The 26,490-nt window shown below is 46.1% G+C and overlaps 1 protein-coding gene across 1 annotated transcript in view; it reads left to right on the top strand.

The window, feature by feature from the left end:
- The window catches only part of MYO10 (myosin X), a 754,439-nt gene that overhangs the window by 332,032 nt on the left and 395,917 nt on the right, over positions 1–26,490 (top strand). The window contains exons 18-19 of the mRNA XM_069219725.1: positions 15,756–15,864; positions 16,298–16,378. Of these exons, the coding sequence (XP_069075826.1) occupies positions 15,756–15,864; positions 16,298–16,378 (190 nt within the window). The remainder of the gene's footprint in view (positions 1–15,755; positions 15,865–16,297; positions 16,379–26,490) is intronic.

Raw genomic sequence — 26,490 nt, 5'->3', positions numbered from 1 at the left:
CCAAGGTAGCCCACCGTTGGGGGTTCAGAGCAACCCCAAAGTTACCACACCAGCAGCTCAGGGCCGGTCAGGTGCAGAGTTCAAAGTGGTGCCCAAAACGCATAGGCTAGAATGGAGAGAAGGGGGTGCCCCGGTTCCGGTCTGCTTGCAGGTTAGTACCCGCGTCTTCGGAGGGCAGACCAGGGGGGTTTTGTAGGGCACCGGGGGGGACACAAGCCCACACAGAAATTTCACCCTCAGCGGCGCGGGGGCGGCCGGGTGCAGTGTTAGAACAAGCGTCGGGTTCGCAATGTAAGTCAATGAGAGATCAAGGGATCTCTTCAGCGCTGCAGGCAGGCAAGGGGGGGCTTCCTCGGGGAAACCTCCACTTGGGCAAGGGAGAGGGACTCCTGGGGGTCACTTCTGCAGTGAAAGTCCGGTCCTTCAGGTCCTGGGGGCTGCGGGTGCAGGGTCTTTTCCAGGCGTCGGGACTTAGGTTTCAAAGAGTCGCGGTCAGGGGAAGCCTCGGGATTCCCTCTGCAGGCGGCGCTGTGGGGGCTCAGGGGGGACAGGTTTTGGTACTCACAGTCGTAGAGTAGTCCGGGGGTCCTCCCTGAGGTGTTGGTTCTCCACCAGCCGAGTCGGGGTCGCCGGGTGCAGTGTTGCAAGTCTCACGCTTCTGGCGGGGAGTTGCAGGGTTCTTTAAAGCTGCTTCTTGAAACAAAGTTGCAGTCTTTTTGGAGCAGGTCCGCTGTCCTCGGGAGTTTCTTGTCGTCGTCGAAGCAGGGCAGTCCTCAGAGGATTCAGAGGTCGCTGGTCCCTTTGGAAGGCGTCGCTGGAGCAGAGTTCTTTGGAAGGCAGGAGACAGGCCGGTGAGTTTATGGAGCCAAGGCAGTTGTTGTCTTCTGGTCTTCCTCTGCAGGGGTTTTCAGCTAGGCAGTCCTTCTTCTTGTTGTTGGAGGAATCTAAAATCTTAGGTTCAGGGAAGCCCTTAAATACTAAATTTAAGGGCGTGTTTAGGTCTGGGGGGTTAGTAGCCAATGGCTACTAGCCCTGAGGGTGAGTACACCCTCTTTGTGCCTCCTCCCAAGGGGAGGGGGTCACATCCCTAATCCTATTGGGGGAATCCTCCATCTGCAAGATGGAGGATTTCTAAAAGTTAGAGTCACCTCAGCTCAGGACACCTTAGGGGCTGTCCTGACTGGCCGGTGACTCCTCCTTGTTATTCTCATTATTTTCTCCGGCCTTGCCGCCAAAAGTGGGGGCCGGGGCGGGCAACTTCACTAGCTGGAGTGTCCTGCGGTGCTGTGACAAAGGGGTGAGCCTTTGAGGCTCACCGGCAGGTGTTACAGCTCCTGCCTGGGGGAGGTGTTAGCATCTCCACCCAGTGCAGGCTTTGTTACTGGCCTCAGAGTGACAAAGGCACTCTCCCCATGGGGCCAGCAACATGTCTCTAGTGTGGCAGGCTGCTGGAACCAGTCAGCCTACACAGATAGTTGGTTAAGTTTCAGGGGGCACCTCTAAGGTGCCCTCTGCGGTGTATTTTACAATAAAATGTACACTGGCATCAGTGTGCATTTATTGTGCTGAGAAGTTTGATACCAAACTTCCCAATTTTCAGTGTAGCCATTATGGTGCTGTGGAGTTCGTGTAAAACAGACTCCCAGACCATATACTCTTATGGCTACCCTGCACTTACAATGTCTAAGGTTTTGCTTAGACACTGTAGGGGCACAGTGCTCATGCACTGGTACCCTCACCTATGGTATAGTGCACCCTGCCTTAGGGCTGTAAGGCCTGCTAGAGGGGTGTCTTACCTATACTGCATAGGCAGTGAGAGGCTGGCATGGCACCCTGAGGGGAGTGCCATGTCGACTTACTCATTTTGTTCTCACTAGCACACACAAGCTGGTAAGCAGTGTGTCTGTGCTGGGTGAGGGGTCTCTAGGGTGGCATAATACATGCTGCAGCCCTTAGAGACCTTCCCTGGCATCAGGGCCCTTGGTACCAGAGGTACCAGTTACAAGGGACTTATCTGGATGCCAGGGTGTGCCAATTGTGGAAACAATGGTACATTTTAGGTGAAAGAACACTGGTGCTGGGGCCTGGTTAGCAGGGTCCCAGCACACTTCTCAGTCAAGTCAGCATCAGTATCAGGCAAAAAGTGGGGGGTAACTGCAACAGGGAGCCATTTCTTTACAAGGCCCCAGAAGAAAAAGAAAAGAAAACAGACTAGGAAAGGTGGGCAACCTTTAGCCAAGGTTCCAGCAAGCCAAGGAGATTCTGCTCCAGTAGGGGAGAACTCCAAAAGTGGCACTGGTACAGTCCAAACTGACTCACAAGAAGTCCTGGCTAGTCAGGCAACTGTTAAGCCTGAGTGTGTGGCTCCTCAGCTAACAGAAGAAAGAGTGGAAGAAGGGTATTTACTACCAGATGTGGTAACCCCCCACTCTAATACAGCAGACAGGCACCCTGAACCCAAAGAAGCCTGTAACTTAGCCCCTTCCCTTGTAGGTGAAGAGCTAAAGGTGTGGTTCTGGGCACTGACAGCTGTCAGTGGCCTCTGCTGGGTGTTAGCCTTTATGGCTGCACTATCCTTGGCATGGTGGTCTGACCCCATGCCAAATAGCAAGTTAGGCCCCCTGACCCTGTTGGTCATGGTGGGGTTACTCCAGCTCTGGGTAACCTCTTTGGGTAAGCTAGGGGTGACCCTGGCTAAGATAAGATTAGCAGAGGTGGATACCTCTAACCCCAAAATAGAGAGAATGGGTGAAGACATTAAAAGCACAGACAAGAGGCAATTCAGACTAGGTCCTATCACTGTGGAAGTGGGTCAGTTCCCCAGAGGGAATGACCTGAACAGGAGGATGTAAGGCAGAGTAGGCCCTGCAACAAACCAGCCTATTTCCTCTACTCTTCCTCGCCTGACAGATTAGGAAGACTCTCCCAGCTTTGGCTGAGTCTCCTGGCCTGTGGGCTGGGGGGGGCTTGTGTAAAGAAATGGCTCCCTGTTGCAGTTACCCCCCACTTTTTGCCTGATACTGATGCTGACTTGAGTGAGAAGTGTGCTGGGACCCTGCTAACCAGGCCCCAGCACCAGTGTTCTTTCACCTAAAATGTACCATTGTTTCCACAATTGGCACAACCCTGGCACCTAGGTAAGTCCCTTGTAACTGGTACCCCTGGTACCAAGGGCCCTGATGCCAGGGAAGGTCTCTAAGGGCTGCAGCATGTCTTATGCCACCCTAGGGACCCCTCACTCAGCACAGACACACTGCTTGCCAGCTTGTGTGTGCTGATGGGGAGAAAATGACTAAGTCGACATGGCACTCCCCTCAGGGTGCCATGCCAACCTCCCACTGCCTGTGGCATAGGTAAGTCACCCCTCTAGTAGGCCTTACAGCCCTAAGGCAGGGTGCACTATACCACATGTGAGGGCATATGTGCATGAGCACTATGCCCCTCCAGTGTCTAAGCAAAACCTTAGACATTGTAAGTGCAGGGTAGCCATAAGAGTATATGGGCTGGGAGTCTGTCAAAAACGAACTCCACAGCTCCATAATGGCTACACTGAATACTGGGAAGTTTAGTATCAAACTTCTCAGAATAATAAACCCACACTGATGCCAGTGTTGGATTTATTAAAAAATGCACACAGAGGGCATCTTAGAGATACCCCCTGTATTTTACCCAATTGTTCAGTGCAGGACTGACTGGTCTGTGCCAGCCTGCTGCTGAGAGACGAGTGTCTGACCTCATGCGGTGAGAGCCTTTGTGCTCTCTGAGGACAGAAACAAAGCCTGCTCTGGGTGGAGGTGCTTCACACCTCCCCCCTGCAGGAACTGTAACACCTAGCAGTGAGCTTCAAAGGCTCAAGCTTCGTGTTACAATGCCCCAGGGCACTCCAGCTAGTGGAGATGCCCGCCTCCTGGACCCAGCCCCCACTTTTGGCGGCAAGTCCAGGAGAGATAATGAGAAAAACAAGGAGGAGTCACTGGCCAGTCAGGACAGCCCCTAAGGTGTCCTGAGCTTAGGTGACTCTGACTTTTAGAAATCCTCCATCTTGTAGAAGGAGGATTCCCCCAATAGGGATAGGAATGTGACCCCCTCCCCTTGGAAGGAGGCACAAAGAGGGTGTACCCACCCTCAGGGCTTGTAGCCATTGGCTACTAACCCCCCAGACCTAAACACGCCCTTAAATTTAGTATTTAAGGGCTTCCCTGAACCTAAAGATTCAGATTCCTGCAACAACAAGAAGAAGGACTGCCTAGCTGAATACCCCTGCAGAGGAAGACCAGAAGACAACAACTGCCTTGGCTCCAGAAACTCACCGGCCTGTCTCCTGCCTTCCAAAGAACTCTGCTCCAGCGACGCCTTCCAAAGGGACCAGCGACCTCTGAATCCTCTGAGGACTGCCCTGCTTCGACGACGACAAGAAACTCCCGAGGACAGCGGACCTGCTCCAAAAAGACTGCAACTTTATCCAAAGGAGCAGCTTTAAAGAACCCTGCAATCTCCCCGCAAGAAGCGTGAGACTTGCAACACTGCACCCGGCGACCCCGACTCGGCTGGTGGAGAACCAACACCTCAGGGAGGACCCCCGGACTACTCTACGACTGTGAGTACCAAAACCTGTCCCCCCTGATCCCCCACAGCGCCGCCTGCAGAGGGAATCCCGAGGCTTCCCCTGACCGCGACTCTCTGAAACCTAAGTCCCGACGCCTGGAAAAGACCCTGCACCCGCAGCCCCCAGGACCTGAAGGACCGGACTTTCACTGCAGAAGTGACCCCCAGGAGTCCCTCTCCCTTGCCCAAGTGGAGGTTTCCCCGAGGAAGCCCCCCCTTGCCTGCCTGCAGCGCTGAAGAGATCCCTTGATCTCTCATTGACTTCCATTGCGAACCCGACGCTTGTTCTAACACTGCACCCGGCCGCCCCCGCGCCGCTGAGGGTGAAATTTCTGTGTGGGCTTGTGTCCCCCCCGGTGCCCTACGAAACCCCCCTGGTCTGCCCTCCGAAGACGCGGGTACTTACCTGCTGGCAGACTGGACCCGGGGCACCCCCTTCTCTCCATTGAAGCCTATGCGTTTTGGGCACCACTTTGAACTCTGCACCTGACCGGCCCTGAGCTGCTGGTGTGGTAACTTTGGGGTTGCTCTGAACCCCCAACGGTGGGCTACCTTGGACCAAGAACTGAACCCTGTAAGTGTCTTACTTACCTGGTAAAACTAACAAAAACTTACCTCCCCCAGGAACTGTGAAAATTGCACTAAGTGTCCACTTTTAAAATAGCTATTTGTGAATAACTTGAAAAGTATACATGCAATTGAAATGATTCAAAGTTCCTAATGTACTTACCTGCAATACCTTTCAAACAAGATATTACATGTTAAATTTGAACCTGTGGTTCTTAAAATAAACTAAGAAAAGATATTTTTCTATAACAAAACCTATTGGCTGGATTTGTCTCTGAGTGTGTGTACCTCATTTATTGTCTATGTGTATGTACAACAAATGCTTAACACTACTCCTTGGATAAGCCTACTGCTCGACCACACTACCACAAAATAGAGCATTAGTATTATCTATTTTTTACCACTATTTTACCTCTAAGGGGAACCCTTGGACTCTGTGCATGCTATTCCTTACTTTGAAATAGCACAAACAGAGCCAACTTCCTACATCTAGCCACACAGTTCTTTTGTTAGCTTGGACGCTTAGGGCTTTCTACACGATATGGTTAGCTTGTGGAGGCAGAGTTGACGACACTTAGGTGAGTAAACATCGTGTTTTTGTGCAGCTAAGTGGGGGCAATCGACACAAGCATGTGGATGAAGGACTGAAACTGTTAATTTCATCCCCGGTTCTCGCTAGACTGCAGGTCACTTCCATTATGGACTTGGTGAAAAATGCCTAATTCTTAGGCCCTAGTTGAAAGGCCTTGTTGCATTTCCGACTTCTTGAAGCCTCTCAAATTAGTAGTCTAGCAGACCATCCATAAGTGGAATAGTTCAAATTGGGGTTGATCAGATAGTGTGCCTCCGTAATGCTTTTAATGCTTTCTGTGTGTTAGAGAAGCCTTGAGGTTTGACTAAGCTGAGAGAAGTAATTTATTGACATCACTGATTTGAGTAGTCATGCTGAGTTTATGGAACAGAAAACAAAATAAGATAATTTGTTTTACCTGTGATGTTCAACAAACTTATCGGATGACAGAAGAAGAGGGAATAGGTTTTGGCAAAGCCTATAGGTCTCGCATATACAAAAGTTGTTGGTTTTACCAATTTCTTTTAGCCAAGTTACACAGCAGTGTGATAGCTCTCTCATGGAAAACACAATCACCTCCATCCGTTGCCCAGAGGTTCACTCGCCTATGGCATATCATGGCTATGGAACTCCTCTCCCTCCATCTCCTATACCCGGAAAGCAAATTCTGAACTATATAGCAACCACTAACTCAAATTTTACCTGCCTCTGAAACATATGTTTCAACCCACCACGTCTGTAAGCCCTACAGCTCTTTGACTGATCTATCATCGAGGAGCCCTGCGCTCAAATCACTCACCCCACCCTACGCTTCTTGAGCCGCTCCACTGCTCTCCCCCTAACTACAACTTGTGATGCCCACTCTCTCTGACATATACAAATGGATATGCTTAGTATTAGCGACCTTGATAAGGCACATTCTGTTTTTTCTTTTTTTTATGTTATTGTCACTCCGGCCAACCAAGTATGACGTGTGGGAATAACTGAATCAAGGCTTTGCACTCTCCCACTTTGATGTGCCCATCAAATCTCCACACCTCCTGGGAGAAGACCACAACAAACTTAATATTCCCTATCATACAGTCTATTTGATGTATGCTTGAACTGTTGTTGTGCTGTTAAAACAAAATTTCAATAAAAAGATTCTGAATAATACAACAGCGTGGCTGTGTAGCATGGCTAACAGTAAAGTTTAAAAAGTAATTTGGCTCCTAAATTTACTGTAATTTTTAGCTAAGCATGCATTCTAAAGGTTTGTTGTCAATTATCAAAAAGATAACAGGGGAGGTTGTACGGAGAAATATGAGCTCTGTATTTTAGAGGTGTTAACAGTGTAAAATAACATAATAGTTACCATTGTTTTGCTTGTACTTTCAGCAAAGCTAGAAACGGCGATGTTCTGAAGCAATGCTTAGGGGAGAGGTGTATTGGTCAGAACTGCTGACTTTGGAGCTTGGGAACCAGGTTCAAGTCTCAGCGTCCGCTCAACATCCTGTAATTGCAGGCAAATCACTTATTCTCCCTTTGCCTAGAAAAATGAATGTTTCCTTATTTAATGTGAATGGTGCTCATGTAGAGCCCTCCAATACCTTCAGATTGAGTTTGCCCTATATAAAACTGCAAATCAAAAAAATAATTCAGAAGGAATGCGAAATGTGAGAATGATGATATGACTGCTGGTGCACGTGGAGGGTTTTAGACCATAACCCTTATTAATCATCACACAAAAAAGTCACTGCACTCCTGGGGGCTCCATGACAGCTTCATTTATTCGGACAGATTTTCATACCCCACGACGCGTTTCGACAACCATGTCTTTCTCAAGTGGTATCGTCTGTTCCTTCCTGCCATCACACTATTTATATTGCATTCTGGGATTAAAAGTCACATGTCTCTCACCTGTAAGATATTCAAACGTGATTGCTGTTAACATGATTCCTTAATTCAATAATTTGATTATAGTCATTGATAGTTCAATCCAATATTATTCGTTCATCATGTTAAAAGGAATACGTGCATCAATTATATTCAGCATATTTTTTCAAACAGGTTTTTCCGTAATTTCCTTTTTACCAGTTCTTTCTCTCTGTGGCAAACTGTCTTATATTTGAAATCCTTGTCACAGCACCCAGACCCCAAGCAACTGAGGCGTTCCTCAGCAGCAGGGCCGCATCGGCATCCATATCAATTTAAAGACACCCTCATCGTTGTTCCTCGATTAGACTGTTGCTCAGAGTTACGTTAAGCGTTGTTGAAAGTTCCTTATGATAAATACGTCTTCCAGTGCTTCGTGCACATGCCGGAGATCAGTATCTCCTCGCCCACTCAAAGTCTGTTCCAAATTGTACGCGGATGCCGGGTGCCATTGCTGTTAATGTAAATCCAACCCAAATTTTCTACAATAGTGAGGCACTGAACTGCTGGTGCACGTGGAGGGTTTTAGACCATAACCCTTATTAATCATCACACAAAAAAGGCACTGCACTCCTGGGGGCTCCATGACAGCTTCATTAATTCAGACAGATTTTCAGACCCCCCAGGAGTGCAGTGCCTTTTTTGTGTGATGATATATATATATATATATATACAGTATGTGTGTGTGTGTGTGTGTGTGAATATATTCGGGGAGAGGGATGGGGCAAGCAGCAGCGACGAGAGAGATGGTGGTTGGGGCACAGGTCAAGCAGTGAAGTGGGAGGGAGAAGACAGGCAGGCAAGCAATGACAGGGAAGGGCAGGAGGTAGCAACAGTGAAAGGGAAGCAAAAAAAAAAGTGCCTCAATCGGACCACCCCACTGGGCCTCGGCAGTTGTGCCTTTATACGAGGTTCCGTGTTGCTTCCATCTGATAGAGACAGCTAGTTGCAGATTTCTTACCTTAGTTTCTCCCAGGCATCAGTCTGGATCCGGAGATTTTTCTCGAGCAGTACCCCTGCGTGCCATTAGGTGGCATTGATCAGGTCTGCGCCTGTGTTGTTGACATCAGATATGATGTCGCGGGTCCTATATAGGCACCACCCCAGCACACTGATGTCAATTTTTTTTCTTTCCACACCAGCCAGCGCTGATCAACGAGAGTTACCCCTCAGTCAATTTTTGACCTGCCATTTTTTTACTTTCCCCATTCTCATTTCTGACTTCAGCATGGAGCTGATGGATGTTGTGCGATGCTGACTTTGATGCCAGCAGTGACTTTGCCTCCTATGGCAAATCCTGAGCCCCTTTCTTTTGTGCTATGTTATGGTGAGGAATGGGAGGGGCCGCTGGACCCTTTAGAATACCAGCTCCAAGACCCTATGGACTGGCATACAGACTTGGGTGAACCCAGTGGACCAGATACCTCCCCAGATATTATCATGCTTTCTCCCCCTAACGTGGCAGCAGAGGAGGGAATGTCATATAGGTGCAGTGGTGCGAAGAGCAGCTGAGGTCCTGGACCTTGAGTTGCCTTTGGTGGCAATCAGGACTAACCTTCTGACAGAGGTCTTTCCACCTGAAGCTTCGTCCTTCAAACCCCTGCTCCCCTTTGATGATGCCCTTACAGATGTCCAACTGGGTACCTGGTCCAAACCTGCAAAAGGGCTACTGTGAACAGGAGAATTGCCTGCTGCCATTGACATGCCCTGTGCAAACCCAAGTTTTCTTACGCAACACCCCACCCCTGAGAGCTTAGTTATCCAAGCCTCCACCTCCCATGGCACATTGCCTTCCGCACCCCTGTATAGGAAATCCAAGAGGCTGAACACACTTAGGGAGAAGTTTTCTTCTGCCAGTCTGGCATTGCGGTCTATGAACACTACATGCTTTTTTGGGATGTTACTTCCCCACACTGGGGGATACAGTTGGACAAGAGCTGCCACAGGTCCTGGAGGAGGCCTGGGCTGTACTTTTCTAACAGTTGCTGATGGGAGAGACTCAGCAAAATTCATGATCCGATGTGAACTGGACACAACCAACTCACTGGGTTCAGCCCTTTAATCAACAGTGTCCCTGAGGCCAGACACCTGGTTGAGGATGTCTGGCTTTTCAGAGGATGTCCAAGCCAAATTTGTGGGCATGCCTTTTGATGGCACCTCTCTCTTTGGAGAAGAAGCAGACTCGACTCTCAAGAACTTCAAGGATTCTTGTGCTACGGCCAGGTCCCTGGGCCTCGCTGTGGCCCCTTGCCCCCCTCAGTCTGCTTTTCACCCCTTTTGTGGCTACAGAAGGGGCACCCAACTGTGTCTGTTCCTGTTCAGCCACTGTGCCGCATATGCTGCTCAACTTCTGCGTGGCCGGGGATGTGGGATCTACTGACCTCGTGGATCAGGGAGCCAGTGGTCTGGCCAGTCCACTGCTCCCCCTGCTACATTTACCTCCAACCCTTTCTAGTCTGACTCTTCCCTACCAGGGACCTGTCGAAGGCAGGATCTTCATTCGCCTGCTCCGCTGACAATCTATGATATCAGACAGGTGGGTTTTGCAATAAGTCTGAAGGGGATACTCCCTCCCCTTTGAGACTACCTCTTCATCATGTCATCATCCTACAATTGGATGACGGAGGATCACTTGGCACTTCTCTGAGAGGAAGTTATGGCCCAAAGAGAGGGGTTCCTGTGCCACAAGTAGGTCCTGGCTGCTATTCTTGCTACTTTCTGGTGCCCAGAAAGGACAAGGGCTTCTGCCCTATCCTAGACCTCAATCTCTTCCCCAAGCAGGATAAGTTTAAAATGCTCACTATGGCTCAGATTCTTTCTGCCTAGAAGCAGGAGACTGAATTGTTGAGTTGGACTTGCAGGAAGCTTACTTCCACATCTTCACCATGTCTGCCCAAAGATGTTACTTGCAGTTCACAGTAGGCTTCAGGCACTTTCAGTTAATCAAGCTCCCCTTTGGCCTTACCAGCACCCCTCAGGTGTTCACCAAGGTGATGGTGGTGGTCGCAGCTTATCTGAGCATATTAGGGGTTTCAGTCTTCCCCTATCTTGATGACTGGCTGCTGGAGGCGGGCTCGCCCCAGGCTGTCGTCTCCCACTTCCACACTATGAGGGACCTCCTCCTTTCATTGGGGTTCACTACAAATGTGCTGAAATTAAATTACACCTGCTCCCTCTCAGACTCTCCCTTTCGTCTGAGCTGTTTTAGACACAGTGCAGTTTTGGGATTATCCTCCTGAGCGGCGAGTTCAGGATATTCAGTCTATGATACTAATGTTTCAGCCTCTATCCTGGGTTTTGGTGAGAATGGCTCTGAGGCTGCTGGGCCTCATGGCCTCCTACATCCTACTGGTGGCTCATGCCAGATGGCGTATGCGGGCTCTGCAGTGGGACCTGAAGTTCCAGTGGGTGCAGCATCAGGGGAATCTCTCCGACATGGTCCAGATCTCGGAGGGAACTGCACAAGATCTTCAGTGGTGGGCAACGAACATCAGTTGGATCAGAGACAGATCCCTCTCCCTTTCTCAAGTAGATCTGACAGTAGTGACAGATGTGTCACTCTTGGGCTTTTGCCCCTAGGGACCGCCACCCACTGGAGCACAGCCAAAACAAAAAAGTGGAGGGGGCCACATGGTCCGCCTCTCCTGGCCGTTTTAGGAAACTATAACTCATGCCGTAAAGTAACTTTAGGCCACAAGGTATAATTTCTCAACATAGGTATAACTATCACTGCAGAATTTCTGTGGTTTTCTTGTGTATAATGTCAACCTCAATATAACTTCTCTGTAACCTTTGTTTTTGTGAGTGAATTTATAAGATTTTTTTTAATTCTATTTCCTAACTATAACATCCCTGTAACCTTTGTTTTTTTCAGTGAAAATACAAGTCCCATAATACACTATTTAAGTGTTTCATCTCTACTGCAGTGTTTAATCTCCATGTAGCTTAAATGGTGTCTTGAATAATACAGTACAATCTTATTATTAATTTTTTCAATGTGCATTATGGATAAATCAATGTCCTTATTCCTATATTTGTATGTGAACTGCTGCTCACTCTGATAATGGTAACTGCTGGAAGCCAGTGAACAGCTAGAAGAGAGGTAAATACCTCCCTTGCTCACCTTCATCACAGTACAATTCTGGATAAATGCCATCTCTTGGAAAAAAGGTGAATGGGTCGGGCCCCCTTCCCTTAACAATATTGTTTCCACATTGCTTCATTATGGGGTTACAGACCATGAAGGGCGGCCTCATCACAGGCGTGAAGTGTCCCACTGCAGTACAAATCTACACAAAACAACAGCACCAATCCACAGTGACATCCATGCATGAATTATATGATTGTACTGTATCGTTCAAGGTGCTATTTAAGCTACATGGATGATTGATAAGCACTGGCTGAAGATCACACCTGTTTGTATTTGCCTGTGAGCTAGGGCATTACACACCGAAACGTGTTACGATCGCTGCTCTGAGGTTCATTAAACGCATGGATGTCACTGTGAATTGGCGCCTCGGCTGTTGTTTCGTGTGGATTTGTACTGCAGTGGGACGCTTCACCCCTGTGTATAAGAAATAAGTAAGCAAGAAAATGACAAGTGAAAAACAGTGTTAAAATATTTGACACACCTTTTAAAAGAAGGTCTAACATACACATCTTTAAAGGTACATCTAGGAGCTATTCTGGCATATACAGTGGTCAAAAGATTTTTAGAGGGGGCGAAGAGAATAGCACCTTCAAAAAAAGTACCAACTCCTATATGGAACTTAAACCTGGTTCTTACACAGCTCATGAAGAAACCCTCTGAAGCACTTACCAAAGCCTTTTTACAGACGCCAACCCTAAAGACTGCCTTTTTGGTAGCTATTACGTCTTTTCAAAAAGTCAGTGAGCTTCAAGCACGCACAATCCTTATTTACAAATTCACAAAGACAGAATTGTCATGAGAACAGATCCATAATTTATTACCAAAGGTGATTTCACAGTTTCGCATTAATCAGTCAATTCAAATACCAAGTTTTTTCCAAAACCTGAAGACTTGCTGAAAGAACATTGCACACATTAGATGCAAGATGTGCCATTATGTATACATTGAAAAGACAAAGGATATTAGAAGGACTCAGCAATTGTTTTTCTCCTTTTCAAAAGGTTACTGGGGAAAACCAGATACAAAGACCACAATAGAAAGATGTATTGCACAATTAATTAAATTGTGCCACAACAGTTCAGGACAAACATTAACAAGGACATCTAGAGCACCCTCCACTGAAAAGAAGGGTGCAACTATCACATTCCTGCAAAATTAACCATTACGAGATATCTGCATGGCAGCAACTTGGTCTTCTGTACACACCTTTAGAAAACATTACTCTGTTGTTGTTCAAATGAATAAGGAAGTTCAAGTAGGACAAAACGTGTAAAGACATTTATTTGCAAAACGCTACCCATCTTCAACCCAGCCTAGTCAATAAAAAGAAAAGGTTTAAAGTTGTGAAATATTGAATGAATTTCTCATCTGAATTTTTCATAAAACTTATGGCTTTTTAGCTTCTAGCTAGCGGATGATTTTGAAAAATCTAAACATATTGCAGGATGCGTCCAAAAGCAAAGAAACCAAGCACTGGCAAAGAAAACAGGTCTCACCTTTGGGACCTATTGACTTTACCATTGGTTTTTAGTGATGCTGTAGAGCATGTCCAATCCTGTGCATTATGGCTAAAGCAGGACCTAAAACCAAGAAAGGAGCTATGATGCTGTGGTTGATCATTTTGTAGGTTCATGCACCACGCATTTGCACACCTACAGAATCATGTAGATACTTTTTTTCTTTTTTCTTTACTGATTTAGATGGGTAAATAAAAAAAAGTAGTGCAAGTGTGTGTGTTTTATTCAAAGCAGGTGGAAAAGTAACACAGAGGGTGTGAGTGGGGGAAAACAGCACAGAGGGAGGAAGCAAAATGAAGGACAGGAGGGTGAGAAGTACACAATATGGTTGAGATAGAGCATAGAGGAACACAGGGGAAGGTAGGAGCAGGGCCTGCTTTAGGGTGTAGTGTCCAGAAAGGGGGGGGGGACTGACCTCAAAAGAGGGCACTCGGGTTAGCCATATCATACGATTTAAAAGCACCTGCTGCAGAGTTCCTTGTTCATCCAGCTTTCAGGCAGCAATGAAAATGTCAAGATACCTCTTGTGATTAATGTTCTTGCCAGAGACAGAGATAGAAGTTTTGTCCAATAGCAGTTTTGACACATCATAAAGTAGCTCAGAGGGTTAATATGCCTGCTGCAAAGAACCAATCTGTATTTTATGTGGATAGCTGAGTGGATTAGTAAAGCCAGCCTTTACCAGCGATTTTAAACAAATTAAATGTATGTTAGAGAGGGGCTATGGAGAGATGAGTGGCACTTTTGCTGGGTGGTTGTGAGAGAAGTGGAGTAGGAGGTCATGAAGGAGAAGGGGTGCCATACAATATTGTCACACCCGTGCATCCAGCGCTAAAGCCGGTCCTAGGTATAAGCATACAGACGAGAAAGCAACAGGGGAGAAGCATACGTGGGCAAGCCCAACACACAGGCAGTGATGATTAAGAGAGCAACATGTTTCGTGAAGGAGGAGCAAGAAAAGTACTTATGGGACAAAGCTGGAAAACACATGCCCTCTTATGAAGTGCTTAACCAAAAATAGTGCTGCAAAGTGTAGAACACAAGTAATATGCCATGAATCTTTCGAGGGACAAACATAACAAGAGAAAAGAAATCTTACACAATAATGAAGCAAATCATGCAAATAAGAGTGGCAGTAAAGCCAACCAGTGGCAAGCAATAGGTGGACCCTAAGCCCATTTTAAACTCACAATAGGTCTTTTCACGAACAGACAGCTTGTACCGTCTGGTAGGTGACAACTATTAAAACGATGCCTTGTAAATAGTGTGAGTAACCTCTCCATTGAAATAGAGGGGTGCTTTTGAGCTCACAAACGAGCCCTGCTTTAGGAAGAATGACGTGATGTGTATCTTTAAGTGAGGCCGTACTATCTCTGAATTTAGGCATAGACTCACTCCTCTGGACAGGCGGGCCTCGTCCAATTTGGGATTTCATTCTGAGTCTTAACAGAATCCTTATTCAGGCACAAACAAGCGTTGGTACCAGAAATCGGATTCTGAGTTTTGTAGAATTTTGTGCACGTCTGAAATGCCTCCCTCTCACATTTGCCAGAAAACCTTATGAATGTGAATGGAAAAAAATGCATGAAACAAGGCAAGATCTGTGGTATCGAGTCCACTCAATTTAGATTCTGAAGATTGGCCCACAGGAGAAAAACTTGGAATCTGGAGTGAATATGGCACATGGTTAATACTGCACCTGCTGTGTCTGAATTTTCAGGGTACAGTATTACCACAGTAAAATCCAAGAAAATAGGAACGAGGCCATTGGTATTCAAATATTGTATTTGATACTGTTCATCCGCAGCAGTACACTATGTCCAGACCTCCTATTATGTCAGGTCCACACTGAACAACTCCTAAAATTAAAAGGAGGGACATATGTGGGTAAGTCGAAAAGACTTAGGGCCTGATTATAACTTTGGAGGAGGTGTTATTCCGTCCCAAAAGTGACGGTAAAGTGACGGATATACCACCAGCCGTATTACGAGTCCAATATATCCTATGGAACTCGTAATACGGCTGGTGGTATATCTGTCACATTTGAGACGGATTAACACCTCCTCCAAAGTTGTAATCAGGCCCTTAGTCTAATACTAAACACATCAGATTTATAGACAGGGAAATTGGATATAAAAGGAATTGTAAATTATAGGTTTGAAATTCAGGTTCCTAAACTGGGCCAGTCAAAGAGTGCGCTACTGCACAGGTCAGCATGAAACTGCAGTTTACAAATGTTGTTTCTGAGGCTGTTCTATACGAATCATTTGAATTGATGGAGAGCTTTTTATTAAAGGAGGAGGTGTTGGCTCAGCGAAAAGACATGAAGAAGTCCTTGATTACTGCAGTTTGTTTGCCATCGTAAGTGTTTCTGCTCGTTGTGGTTAGATGATATCAACTTTGATTCTTTTTGTTTTCCGCTTGTTTTCAGACTTGATTTCATCTATGACCTGTTTGAGCATGTTTCAAGCCGCAATAGCCAAGACACGCTTAAAGGCGGGAGCAAGCATCGGAAGCTTACAGTCAGCCTCCAGTTTAAGGTTTGTACATGCACTCTGTTTCACCTTCGAAGTGTCCGCATTGAATGAACACGGGAAGAGACATGCATTCAGCCTTCACCCAAGCAGTGACGGTTGTGACTTCCTGGCCCTGCCATTAGATGGTCCACTGGGAGTTAGCTGCAAATATGAAAACGCTGGAAACCAAGGGCGATTAATGGCAGACATTGTTCAATGAATGCTATTAACCTTTAGCAAAATATGCAATGGGTTTGTCGAATGAGAGTGCTGCACGCCTGTTGCTAATTTTGGACTTTTTTCGTATATTAGTAGATTGCTAAGGGAGTATTATTTGTCACGAAAAAGTAATGACTCATTGGGGGAAGCTACAAAGTATGTGATTGAAAAAGCTCGCCACAAAGTAAATATGTTTGCACAAGGCCTTCTCCCTAATTCCTGGTGTTCCTTATCGCAGGACTCGCTGCATTCCTTAATGGGCACACTGAGTTCTTCTAATCCGTTCTTTGTCCGCTGCATCAAACCCAATTCACAGAAGGTAAGATACTTTTGCAGCAGGCTGCTGTATTTTTTTTTACAATGAAATTCGGCGTTATGTCAAGCCTTGCTGTTGGTTCCTTATGTCTTAATCCAGGTTCAGCTTTGTAGTGCTCTGTGTCCCAAAACCATTCCAGTGGTGTCCTATTTTAGCTGTTTCTTTTCACGGACATGAAACTGGAATCTAGCAGAGTCAGATGCATTCTTAACACGCGCGTGAAAATTGGTTACTGCTATACAAGATTTGTACGCCAGGAAAGTGATAAGATCAGTGTTATAGCTACAACATGTTAGTGTTCAGCAGTTTCCAAAAACTTTTAGACGCTTATGCCTACAAGAGTACATTTTAATTTCGGTTTATGTCGTTGAGTGTATTTAAAAAGGGGAAACATATCCCCAAAGGGTTGAAGAACTCTGTAGGTAGCTGCAGACTATGTAACCAACACATGAGGGTTTAAAGATGTTTAGGTGCATAAACAATGCAAACCGAGAATGATAGAAAGATCAGAAGTAAAACACCACAGTGGAGCAAGCTGAGTAAGGGAAGCAATTCTTGTGTAGGGGGTGAATAAATGAAGGAATTTAGAAAACACTGAACTGCTTATATAATGGTATGTTTTAAAACATCTTGTTCCCTTTTTAGATCTTCGCTAGACACCATTTGTGCTGTCTCTTCAGTACTATTGTAATCTTACCAGAGGGCTTAGAGCCCGCCTGTTGCTTCCCATTTGTTGACTTGCATGGCACTCATCTTTACTACCTCGTAATTGGTCACTGCAGGCCTAGCATCACTTCCGTTTGTTTCTGTGGAGCTGGGACCAAGCACTGATTGAGTAAACTTAATCAGTGCCTGTCCACTGCTCCCAACATGATTGAGGTACTTCTTTTTAACGTCTAGGGCCCTGCAAATAGAAGGCATATGACTGGAAAAAACGTGCACAGCAGGACAAACAAAAGTCCAAAGTTTTACTCTCTATAGTTAACTTGTTTCTTTTATTTTGCCAAGTCTTCTTTCCACACTTTGCACTCATGTTTTATTTTGCTCAAAGGAACTGTTCTGACAAGATGATGATTATCTTGTTCTAAATGTTGCAGTGCAACATTGTTTCTTTTCTATGTGTAATTTCCAAAATAATTTTTTAACACATAATTGTGCAGTAACTCCAATCCAGTCCAGCCCACTATTTATGCCAGTCCAACCCAACTCACACCAATTCACCCCACTCAATCCAATTCAGTCTAACCCACATCAATCAAATCCACCCCAGACTAATCCAATCCAATCCAATCCACCTCACTCTAGTCCAACCCATCACACTCCAATCCTCCCAACCCAGCCCACTCAAATCTGCCCCACTCTAATCCAAAACAGTTTTCCCCACTCCATTCGAAAACAATCTGCCCCACTCCAATCATCCCCATACAGTTCTAAAAAAATTGCCCCAGTCCAATCTAAAAGAACCTGCCCGCTCAATTCCAAAACAATTAGTCTCACTCCAATTCAAAACTTTCTGCCCATACCAATCCAAAACTGTCTGCCCCACTACCATCCAAACAATCTGCACACTCCAGTCCAAAATAATCAGTCCCACTCCAATCTGCGCTACGCCAATCCCAAACAACCTGCCCTACACCAATCCAAAAAAATCTGCCACAGTCCAATCTAAAATAATTTGCCCCACTCCAATCTAAAACAGTTAGTCTCACTCCAATTCAAAACAATGTGTCTCACTCCAGTTCAAAACAGTCTTCCCCACTCAAGTCCAAAGCAGTCTGCCTCGCTCAAATATAAATCAATCTGCCCCACTCCAGTCCAAAACAGTTTGCCTAATCCAATCTGTGCCACTCCAGTCCAAAACAATCTGCCACATTCCTATTCAAAACAATCTGCCCCACTCCAATCGAAAACAATCTCCCCTCTTAATTCTAAAACAATTACCCCAAGCCAGTCTGCCCTACTCCAATCCAATACAGTCTGCCTCACTCCACTCCAACACATTCTGCCCAAAACAATCAGTCCTACTCCAATAAAAACAATCTGCACCACTCCGATCCAAAACAATCTGCACCACTCCAATCCAAAACAATCTGCCCCACTCCAATCTACCCCATTCGAGTCTCCACCACTCAAGCCAAAAACAATCTGCCCAACTCCAGTCTGCTACACTCCAGTCTGATGCACTCCTATATAAAAATGTGCCAACTCCAATCCCCACAAATCTGCTCCACTCCAATTCAAAACAATCTGCCCCACTCAAATCCAAAACAATCTGGTCCTCCCCAATCCAAAACAATCTACCTCACACTAATCTGCCCTGCTGCAATCCAAAACAATCATCCCCACGCCAATCCAAAACAATCTGCCCCACTCCAATCCAAAACAATCTGCCCCACGCCAATCCAATCCACCCACACCAGTCCAATCCACCCCAGCCAGCCCATCCAATCTAGCCCACTCCAATCCATTCCACCTCACACCAATCCAACACACTCACCCCACTCCACCCCGTCCCCACTCCACCCACCCCAATCCAATCCAGCCTACCGCAATCCACACCTTTCCAATCCTATCCACCGCACTTCAATTCAGTCCACCCCATTCCAATCCAACCCACCCAATTCCAATCCAACCCACTCCTCTACAATTGATTCCACCCATTCATATAATTTCACCACATTCCAGTCCACCCACTCCAGTTCAATCCACTGCAACCCAATCCACCCACTCAGTCCACTCACCCCACTCCAATCAAATTCACCATAATCCACCGTACTCCAGACCAATCAGTCCACCTCAATCCACCCCACTCCAATCTACCCCATGCCAAACTACCTTAATCCAATACACTACAGTCCAGTACAACCCACACAAATCCAATTCAGCCCACTCCAAAAAGTCCACCAAACTGCAAAACTTCCACCACTCTAATCCAGTCCACCCCACTCCAATCCAATCCACCCCACACCAGTCTAATTCACCCCACTCCAATACACCCCACTTCACTCCAGTCCAATCCACCACAACACACCCATCTCAAATCCAGTCTACCCCACTTCAATCCACCCCATTCCAGTCCACCCCACTCAAGTCCACCCACCGACTCCAATCCACCCACTTCATTCCACCCCACCCCAGTCTTCCCTTCTTCAATCCCATCCACCCATCCAGTTGACCCCACTCAATCCAATTTACCCCACTCCAATCCAGTCACCCACTCCAATCTACCCTCACCCAATCCACCCCACTGCATGCAGTCAACCCAACCCCACTCAAATCCAATCCACCCCACTCCAGTCCACCCCACCCTAATCCACTTTACCCCATTTCAATCCCCCACTCCAATTCATTCCACCCCATCCAGTCTACTGCATTCCAGTCCACCTACTCCAGTCCACCCCACTTCACTCCAGTCCACACCACTCCAGTCTAATCCACTCCACTCTACCCCATTCAAATCCACCCCGCCCCAGTTCAGTCTACTCCACTCCAACCCAGTCCACACAACTCTAGTCCAAACCACCTCACTCCAGTCCAGTCCACCCCACTCCAATCCAGTAAATCCAATCCACCCGCTCCAGTTCAGTCTAATCCACTCCACTCTAATTCACCCCACTTCAAACCATCCCACTCCAGTCCACCCCTCCACTCCAATCCACTCCACCTTACCCCAGTCTTTTCACTTCGATTCAATCCACCCACCCCAATCTGATCTAATCTACCCCACTCCAATCCACCCCAGTCCGCTAAATCCACCCCACTCTACCACAATCCAATCCACTGTGCGCTACTCCAGTCCAATCCAGCCCATTACCTTAATCCTTTCCAACCCAATCCACCTTATTCCACCCCACTCCATTTCACTCTACACCACTCCACTCTACAACAGTGCACTCTGTGACACTCTTTACCACTTAACCATTGAACTCTGCAACACTCTACTCCCCCACTACACTCTACAACAATGTGCCCCAACAAATCCACTCCACAACAGTACTCCCATGCCCTATGACACACCACACCTCTAACTTTTAGCCATGATGAACAGCAGCCACACTGGTGTAAAACTTGCCAAAAACACATTGTCAAACCAATAGCACTTGTATAGGCGAGACCTACTAGCTTTGTGTAGGAAGTTGGCTCTGAATGCACTATTTCAAAGTAAGGAATAGTATGCACGGAGTCCAAGGGTTCCCCTTAGAGGTAAGATAGTGGCAAAAAGAGATAATACTAATGCTCTATTTTGTGGTAGTGTGGTCGAGCAGTAGGCTTATCAAAGGAGTAGTGTTAAGCATTTGTTGTACATACACACAGGCAATAAATGAGGAACACACACTCAGAGACAAATCCAGGCCAATAGGTTTTGTTATAGAAAAATATCTTTTCTTAGTTTATTTTAAGAACCACAGGTTCAAATTCTACATGTAATATCTCATTTGAAAGGTATTGCAGGTAAGTACTTTAGGAACTTTGAATAATCACAGTAGCATATATACTTTTTACATAAAACACAATAAGCTATTTTAAAAGTGGACACAGTGCAATTTTCACAGTTCCTGGGGGAGGTAAAGTAATGTTAGTTTTTGCAGGTAAGTAAACCACCTACGGGGTTAAGATTGGGGTCCAAGGTAGCCCACCGTTGGGGGTTCAGAGCAACCCCAAAGTCACCACACCAGCAGCTCAGGGCCGGTCAGGTGCAGAGTTCAAAGTGGTGCCCAAAACGCATAGGCTTCATTGGAGAGAAGGGGGTGCCCCGGTTCCAGTCTGCCAGCAGGTAAATACCCGCGTCTTCGGAGGGCAGACCAGGGGGGTTTTGTAGGGCACCGGGGGGGACACAAGTCCACACAGAAAGTACACCCTCAGCAGCGCGGGGGCGGCCGGGTGCAGTGTGCAAACAAGCGTCAGGTTTCCAATGGGAGTCAATGGGAGACCAAGGGGTCTCTTCAGCGGTGCAGGCAGGCAAGGGGGGGCTCCTCGGGGTAGCCACCACCTGGGCAAGGGAGAGGGCCTCCTGGGGGTCACTCCTGCACTGAAGTTCCGATCCTTCAGGTGCTGGGGGCTGCGGGTGCAGGGTCTTTTCCAACCGTCGGGATTTTAGAGTCAGGCAGTCGCGGTCAGGGGGAGCCTCGGGATTCCCTCTGCAGGCGTCGCTGTGGGGGCTCAGGGGGGACAACTTTGGTTACTCACAGACTCGGAGTCGCCGGAGGGTCCTCCCTGAGGTGTTGTTTCTCCACCAGTCGAGTCGGGGTCGCTGGGTGCAGTGTTGCAAGTCTCACGCTTCTTGCGGGGATTGCAGGGGTCTTTAAATCTGCTCCTCTGTAACAAAGTTGCAGTCTTTTTGGAGCAGGTCCGCTGTCCTCTGGAGTTTCTTGTTCCTCTTGAAGCAGGGCAGTCCTCTGAGGATTCAGAGGTCGCTGGCCCTTGAGAAAGCGTCGCTGGAGCAGGGTTCTTTAGAAGGCAGGAGACAGGCTGGTAGGTCTGGGGCCAAAGCAGTTGGTTTCTTCTTCCTTCTTCTGCAGGGGTTTTCAGCTCAGCAGTCTTCTTCTTCGGTAAGTTGCAGGAATCTAAATTCTTAGGTTCAGGGAAGCCCTTAAATACTAAATTTAAGGGTGTGTTTAGGTCTGGGGGGTTAGTAGCCAATGGCTACTAGCCCCGAGGGTGGGTACACCCTCTTTGTGCCTCCTCCCAAGGGGAGGGGGTCACATTCCTATCCCTATTGGGGGAATCCTTCTTCTACAAGATGGAGGATTTCTAAAAGTCAGAGTCACCTCAGCTCAGGACACCTTAGGGGCTGTCCTGACTGGCCAGTGACTCCTCCTTGTTTTTCTCATTATCTCTCCTGGACTTGCCGCCAAAAGTGGGGGCTGGGTCCAAGGGGCGGACATCTCCACTAGCTGGAGTGCCCTGGGGCATTGTAACACGAAGTTTGAGCCTTTGAAGCTCACTGCTAGGTGTTACAGTTCCTGCAGGGGGGAGGTGTGAAGCACCTCCACCCAGAGCAGGCTTTGTTTCTGTCCTCAGAGAGCACAAAGGCTCTCACCGCATGGGGTCAGAAACTCGTCTCTCAGCAGCAGGCTGGCAGAGACCAGTCAGTCCTGCACTGAACAATTGGGTAAAATACAGGGGGCATCTCTAAGATGCCCTCTGTGTGCAGTTTTTAATAAATCCAACACTGGCATCAGTGTGGGTTTATTATTTTGAGAAGTTTGATATTAAACTTCCCAGTATTCAGTGTAGCCATTATGGAGCTGTGGAGTTCGTTTTTGACAGACTCACAGACCAAATACTCTTATGGCTACCCTGCACTTACAATGTCTAAGGTTTTGCTTAGACACTGTAGGGGCATAGTGCTCATGCACCTATGCCCTCACCTGTGGTATAGTGCACCCTGCGTTAGGGCTGTAAGGCCTGTTAGAGGGGTGACTTACCTATGCCACAGGCAGTGTGAGGTTGGCATGGCACCCTGAGGGGAGTGCCATGTCGACTTAGTCATTTTCTCCCCACCAGCACACACAAGCTGGCAAGCAGTGTGTCTGTGCTGAGTGAGGGGTCACTAGGGTGGCATAAGTCATGCTGCAGCCCTTAGAGACCTTCCCTGGCATCAGGGCCCTTGGTACCAGGGGTACCAGTTACAAGGGACTTACCTGGGTGCCAGGGTTGTGCCAATTGTGGAGACAATGGTACATTTTAGGTGAAAGAACACTGGTGCTGGGGCCTGGTTAGCAGGGTCCCAGCACACTTCTCAGTCAAGTCAGCATCAGTATCAGGCAAAAAGGGGGGGGTAACTGCAACAGGGAGCCATTTCTTTACACTTTGCCAATGCTTGTTATATTTTAGAGGACAGATACAGAGCTGAAGTATCTATGACTATCTATCCCTGTTGGCCTTGCCTCAGTTTATTACCTAAACCTCCCAAGCTCAACCTTACTATCCAGTATTATGGAGTGTCTAAATAGGTGCAGCCTGGTTTACACCTCTTTATTTGGTTGAATTCACATAGGGAAGGTGTGACTTGTTCATGTTCACCATGTTGCCTGTTGCAGTCTTCCTATTCTCCTCCTTAAATGTATCCAATGTAATCATTGGGATTGCAGCATGAGATGTTGTAGATCATATGTAGTGACATTTTTTGCCTTCTAGGAATGGGGTTGTAATATTACAGTTTTGTTCCTTCACAGATGTGCTTTCAGTTTTGAGCTTGTTCTGAATGACTTGACACAAAATGCACCAGGACACAGATTTCACCTTAGAATGTTTTTTCAGGTTCAGGTTTGGCTCTTTTTCAGACTGCTCCCATTGGCTTTATATGGAGTGGGATAGAATCTAAGCATTCAAACGGGGCACCAGTGCCTCCTAAAGATGATGGCGGGTACAAACTTTGTGATTTCCTAGTGTATTACAGGAAAATGTAGCCCTACATATGTAATAATAACTGTAATAACTTTGTTGAATGCTGTAAATGGACTACAGAGTTAAGTATGGAGTTTCAAGAACTGTTACTGGCTAGAACAGAGCACCTGACCACCAGAATGTCAATCCTTGAATACAATGGATGAAATTAAAGCTTGCACTGGCAGATCTGCTTAGGGTAAGGGACTCTTCCAAGTCCCCAGTGGTAAATGCCCTGAGACAAGTAAAAGAACATCTTTTTCACACATCCACATCACTGTTCTTCCCAAAACGTTAACTAGGCCATCACTCCCACAATCCCCATTCTCATTCCTTGGGTGAACACACTTGGCCTTCAACTCAAAGGAACCAGGTATTTTTGAGGAGAGAAACCTTGGTGTCAAGTGTAAAAAAAACTGATGTACAGGTGTCCCTCCATATGCATCCTCCCTTACGGCTTGCTAAAGATCTTTAACCACTGCCAATTGACCAGTCATCTTGGGGGTGTCGCCTGGTAGAGTAAATCAGTGAAGAATCTTCCCCCATTCGTAGAAATTTTGCAAGAGACATAGGGCGTGATTTATAATTTGGCAGGTGGGTTTACTGCACCTCAAACGTGACGGATATTCCATCCGCTTTATTACAGCTCCATTATAGCCTAAGGAATTTGTAATACGGCGGATGGGATATCAGTCACGTTTGTGGTGGAGTAACCCCTCGGCCAAACTCTAAATCGGTTCCATAAATTCAAGACTCTAGTTCAAGAGTATCAGAAGCACTGATGAACCTGTCATGTCAGATGAGGCGCAGTCAAAACGAAGGAAAGTGAAGAAAAAAAAATAATAACTTGCTTTTTATATAGTGCTTTGTACCACACTACTATAGACTTTAAGCCCTGTAGTATAAATAACAGGTGTTAGTATAACCTAATTTAATAGTATTCAGTTTACCAATCTTGGAACTAGTGAATCTACAGATTAATACATGCACCATACATGACCATTTAAGTTTTCAAGTCATTTTGTTAGCACCTAGGGAACTAACTACATGGAAGAACAGCGGAAGCTTACAGGAGACAGAGTTACTCATTCTTCCATAAAGTGTTAGTCAAAGTTCTCCGCACGTGGCACTTAACTCCAGAGGCCTTTCTAGGATGCACAGGTAAAAATGTATCTTCATACAAAACCCCTTTTATATTTATTCTGTAAGGAAGTAGTTAGTTGACTTAAGGTCTTAGTAGGCACGATCATTTCTCTTGCACTTAGTGAATCACACAAATACAGACATTCCTGCTTTGTTCTGCTGTGATTATTTGTATACTTGTAGCAGGTCAGCTCTGGCTTCCAGGTGGAATGATATCCTGATACCCCCATGTTAGGAATGGATGGGTAAGTTGCTGCGTCTCTGCAGACCGCAGTAAGAATGAGCTAGAATTTGAAAGAAAGGATTTGTTTGGAGTAGCTCAAAGCGCAAAGTAAAGGCTGAAGCAGGTTGCAATAATTTGTCCTCCAGCTTTGTATATATTAATTTTATCTCATACAAATGAAGTGTTTTCATTTCTTATGGCCATGTTCACCTATCATGTAGACATGAGCTATATACGTTCCTACTGAACGTTAGTGATTATTTGCAGATTTTTTTGTTTTTTTCGTCCTTGTGTTTTGTTCTTGTGTGTGGATGTGATGTAATCCTTTTTTTACTTTCCTTCGCATTGCTTGATCCAATAAGATGTATCTTTATTTACTTTGCCACATCCGATCTCCCCATTCTTTGAGTGATATTCATCTCTTTATTTGTTTAACTTAGCTTAAAACTGATATCATTTTAAATGCGGACATGGTTTGTAAAGGGAGAAATTGAACAATTATTATCTTGTGTCAGAAATACTAATACAGTTAATCAAAAAGTCATTGATTAAAGCTGCAGCATGCAGAGTCCATTGTAAATCAGGGGAGTAGCAGAGCAGTGAGCAAATGGAAAATAAATGGCTTGCATCCAGTTTCTCCCTGATCACCATCCTTTCAGAGCGAACTATAGTCGAAAAAGACTTCAATGCTCATTTCAGCAGCAGCTCCTGATTCTTTGCAGGACTTAGAAGCCCTCCTTAATTTCCAGCTTTATTTCAGTTACACATCTCTTCTTGCCTTTTGTCAATTCAAGGATTTGTGGGATCCTTGTTCTTTTCCGAGTTAAAATAATAGAAGTATGAAACAAGGACCTCAAAAATTGCCGCCTTCTGTTTAGACAAAGGCAGGGAGTTGAGTATTTTCTAGTTTATTTTTGAAATATTTTTACTGTGCTGTATGTAAAATGTACTATCTACCGGGTTGCAACCTTAAAGGAACGTTAAGCCCTTACAAACTGTGGGAAAGCTTTAATAAAGTATTAAAGCACTGTAGTTCAAAAAACAGTTAAGCATTCCAAATATTTATTTTAATGGGTATTACAGCCTGTATTGACAGACGTTTTTTGTTAGCACTTGGGTACACTTTGTAATTTATTTTTATCACATAAACGGCAATAGTATGTATGCACTTAGCAAATCTTGGTGTTAGAGCATACCTTTAAAGAATCATGTGGTAGAGCACTGGTTGGCAATAGTTTTACTGTTCAAACTACGAAGAGGGTCAAGAGGTCAATTTACAAGAAACTGAAAGGGAAGACAAGGGATTAGTGGATATTTACATAGTATACAGCACAAGCTGAATTCTCCTGGTGCTTAAATG

The sequence above is a fragment of the Pleurodeles waltl genome, chromosome 2_2 (assembly GCF_031143425.1).
Source record: "Pleurodeles waltl isolate 20211129_DDA chromosome 2_2, aPleWal1.hap1.20221129, whole genome shotgun sequence".
NCBI classification, from domain to species: Eukaryota; Metazoa; Chordata; class Amphibia; order Caudata; family Salamandridae; genus Pleurodeles; species Pleurodeles waltl.
The sequence above is the reverse complement of the archived record's forward strand: the minus strand, read 5'-3'. Positions and strand labels throughout refer to the sequence as shown.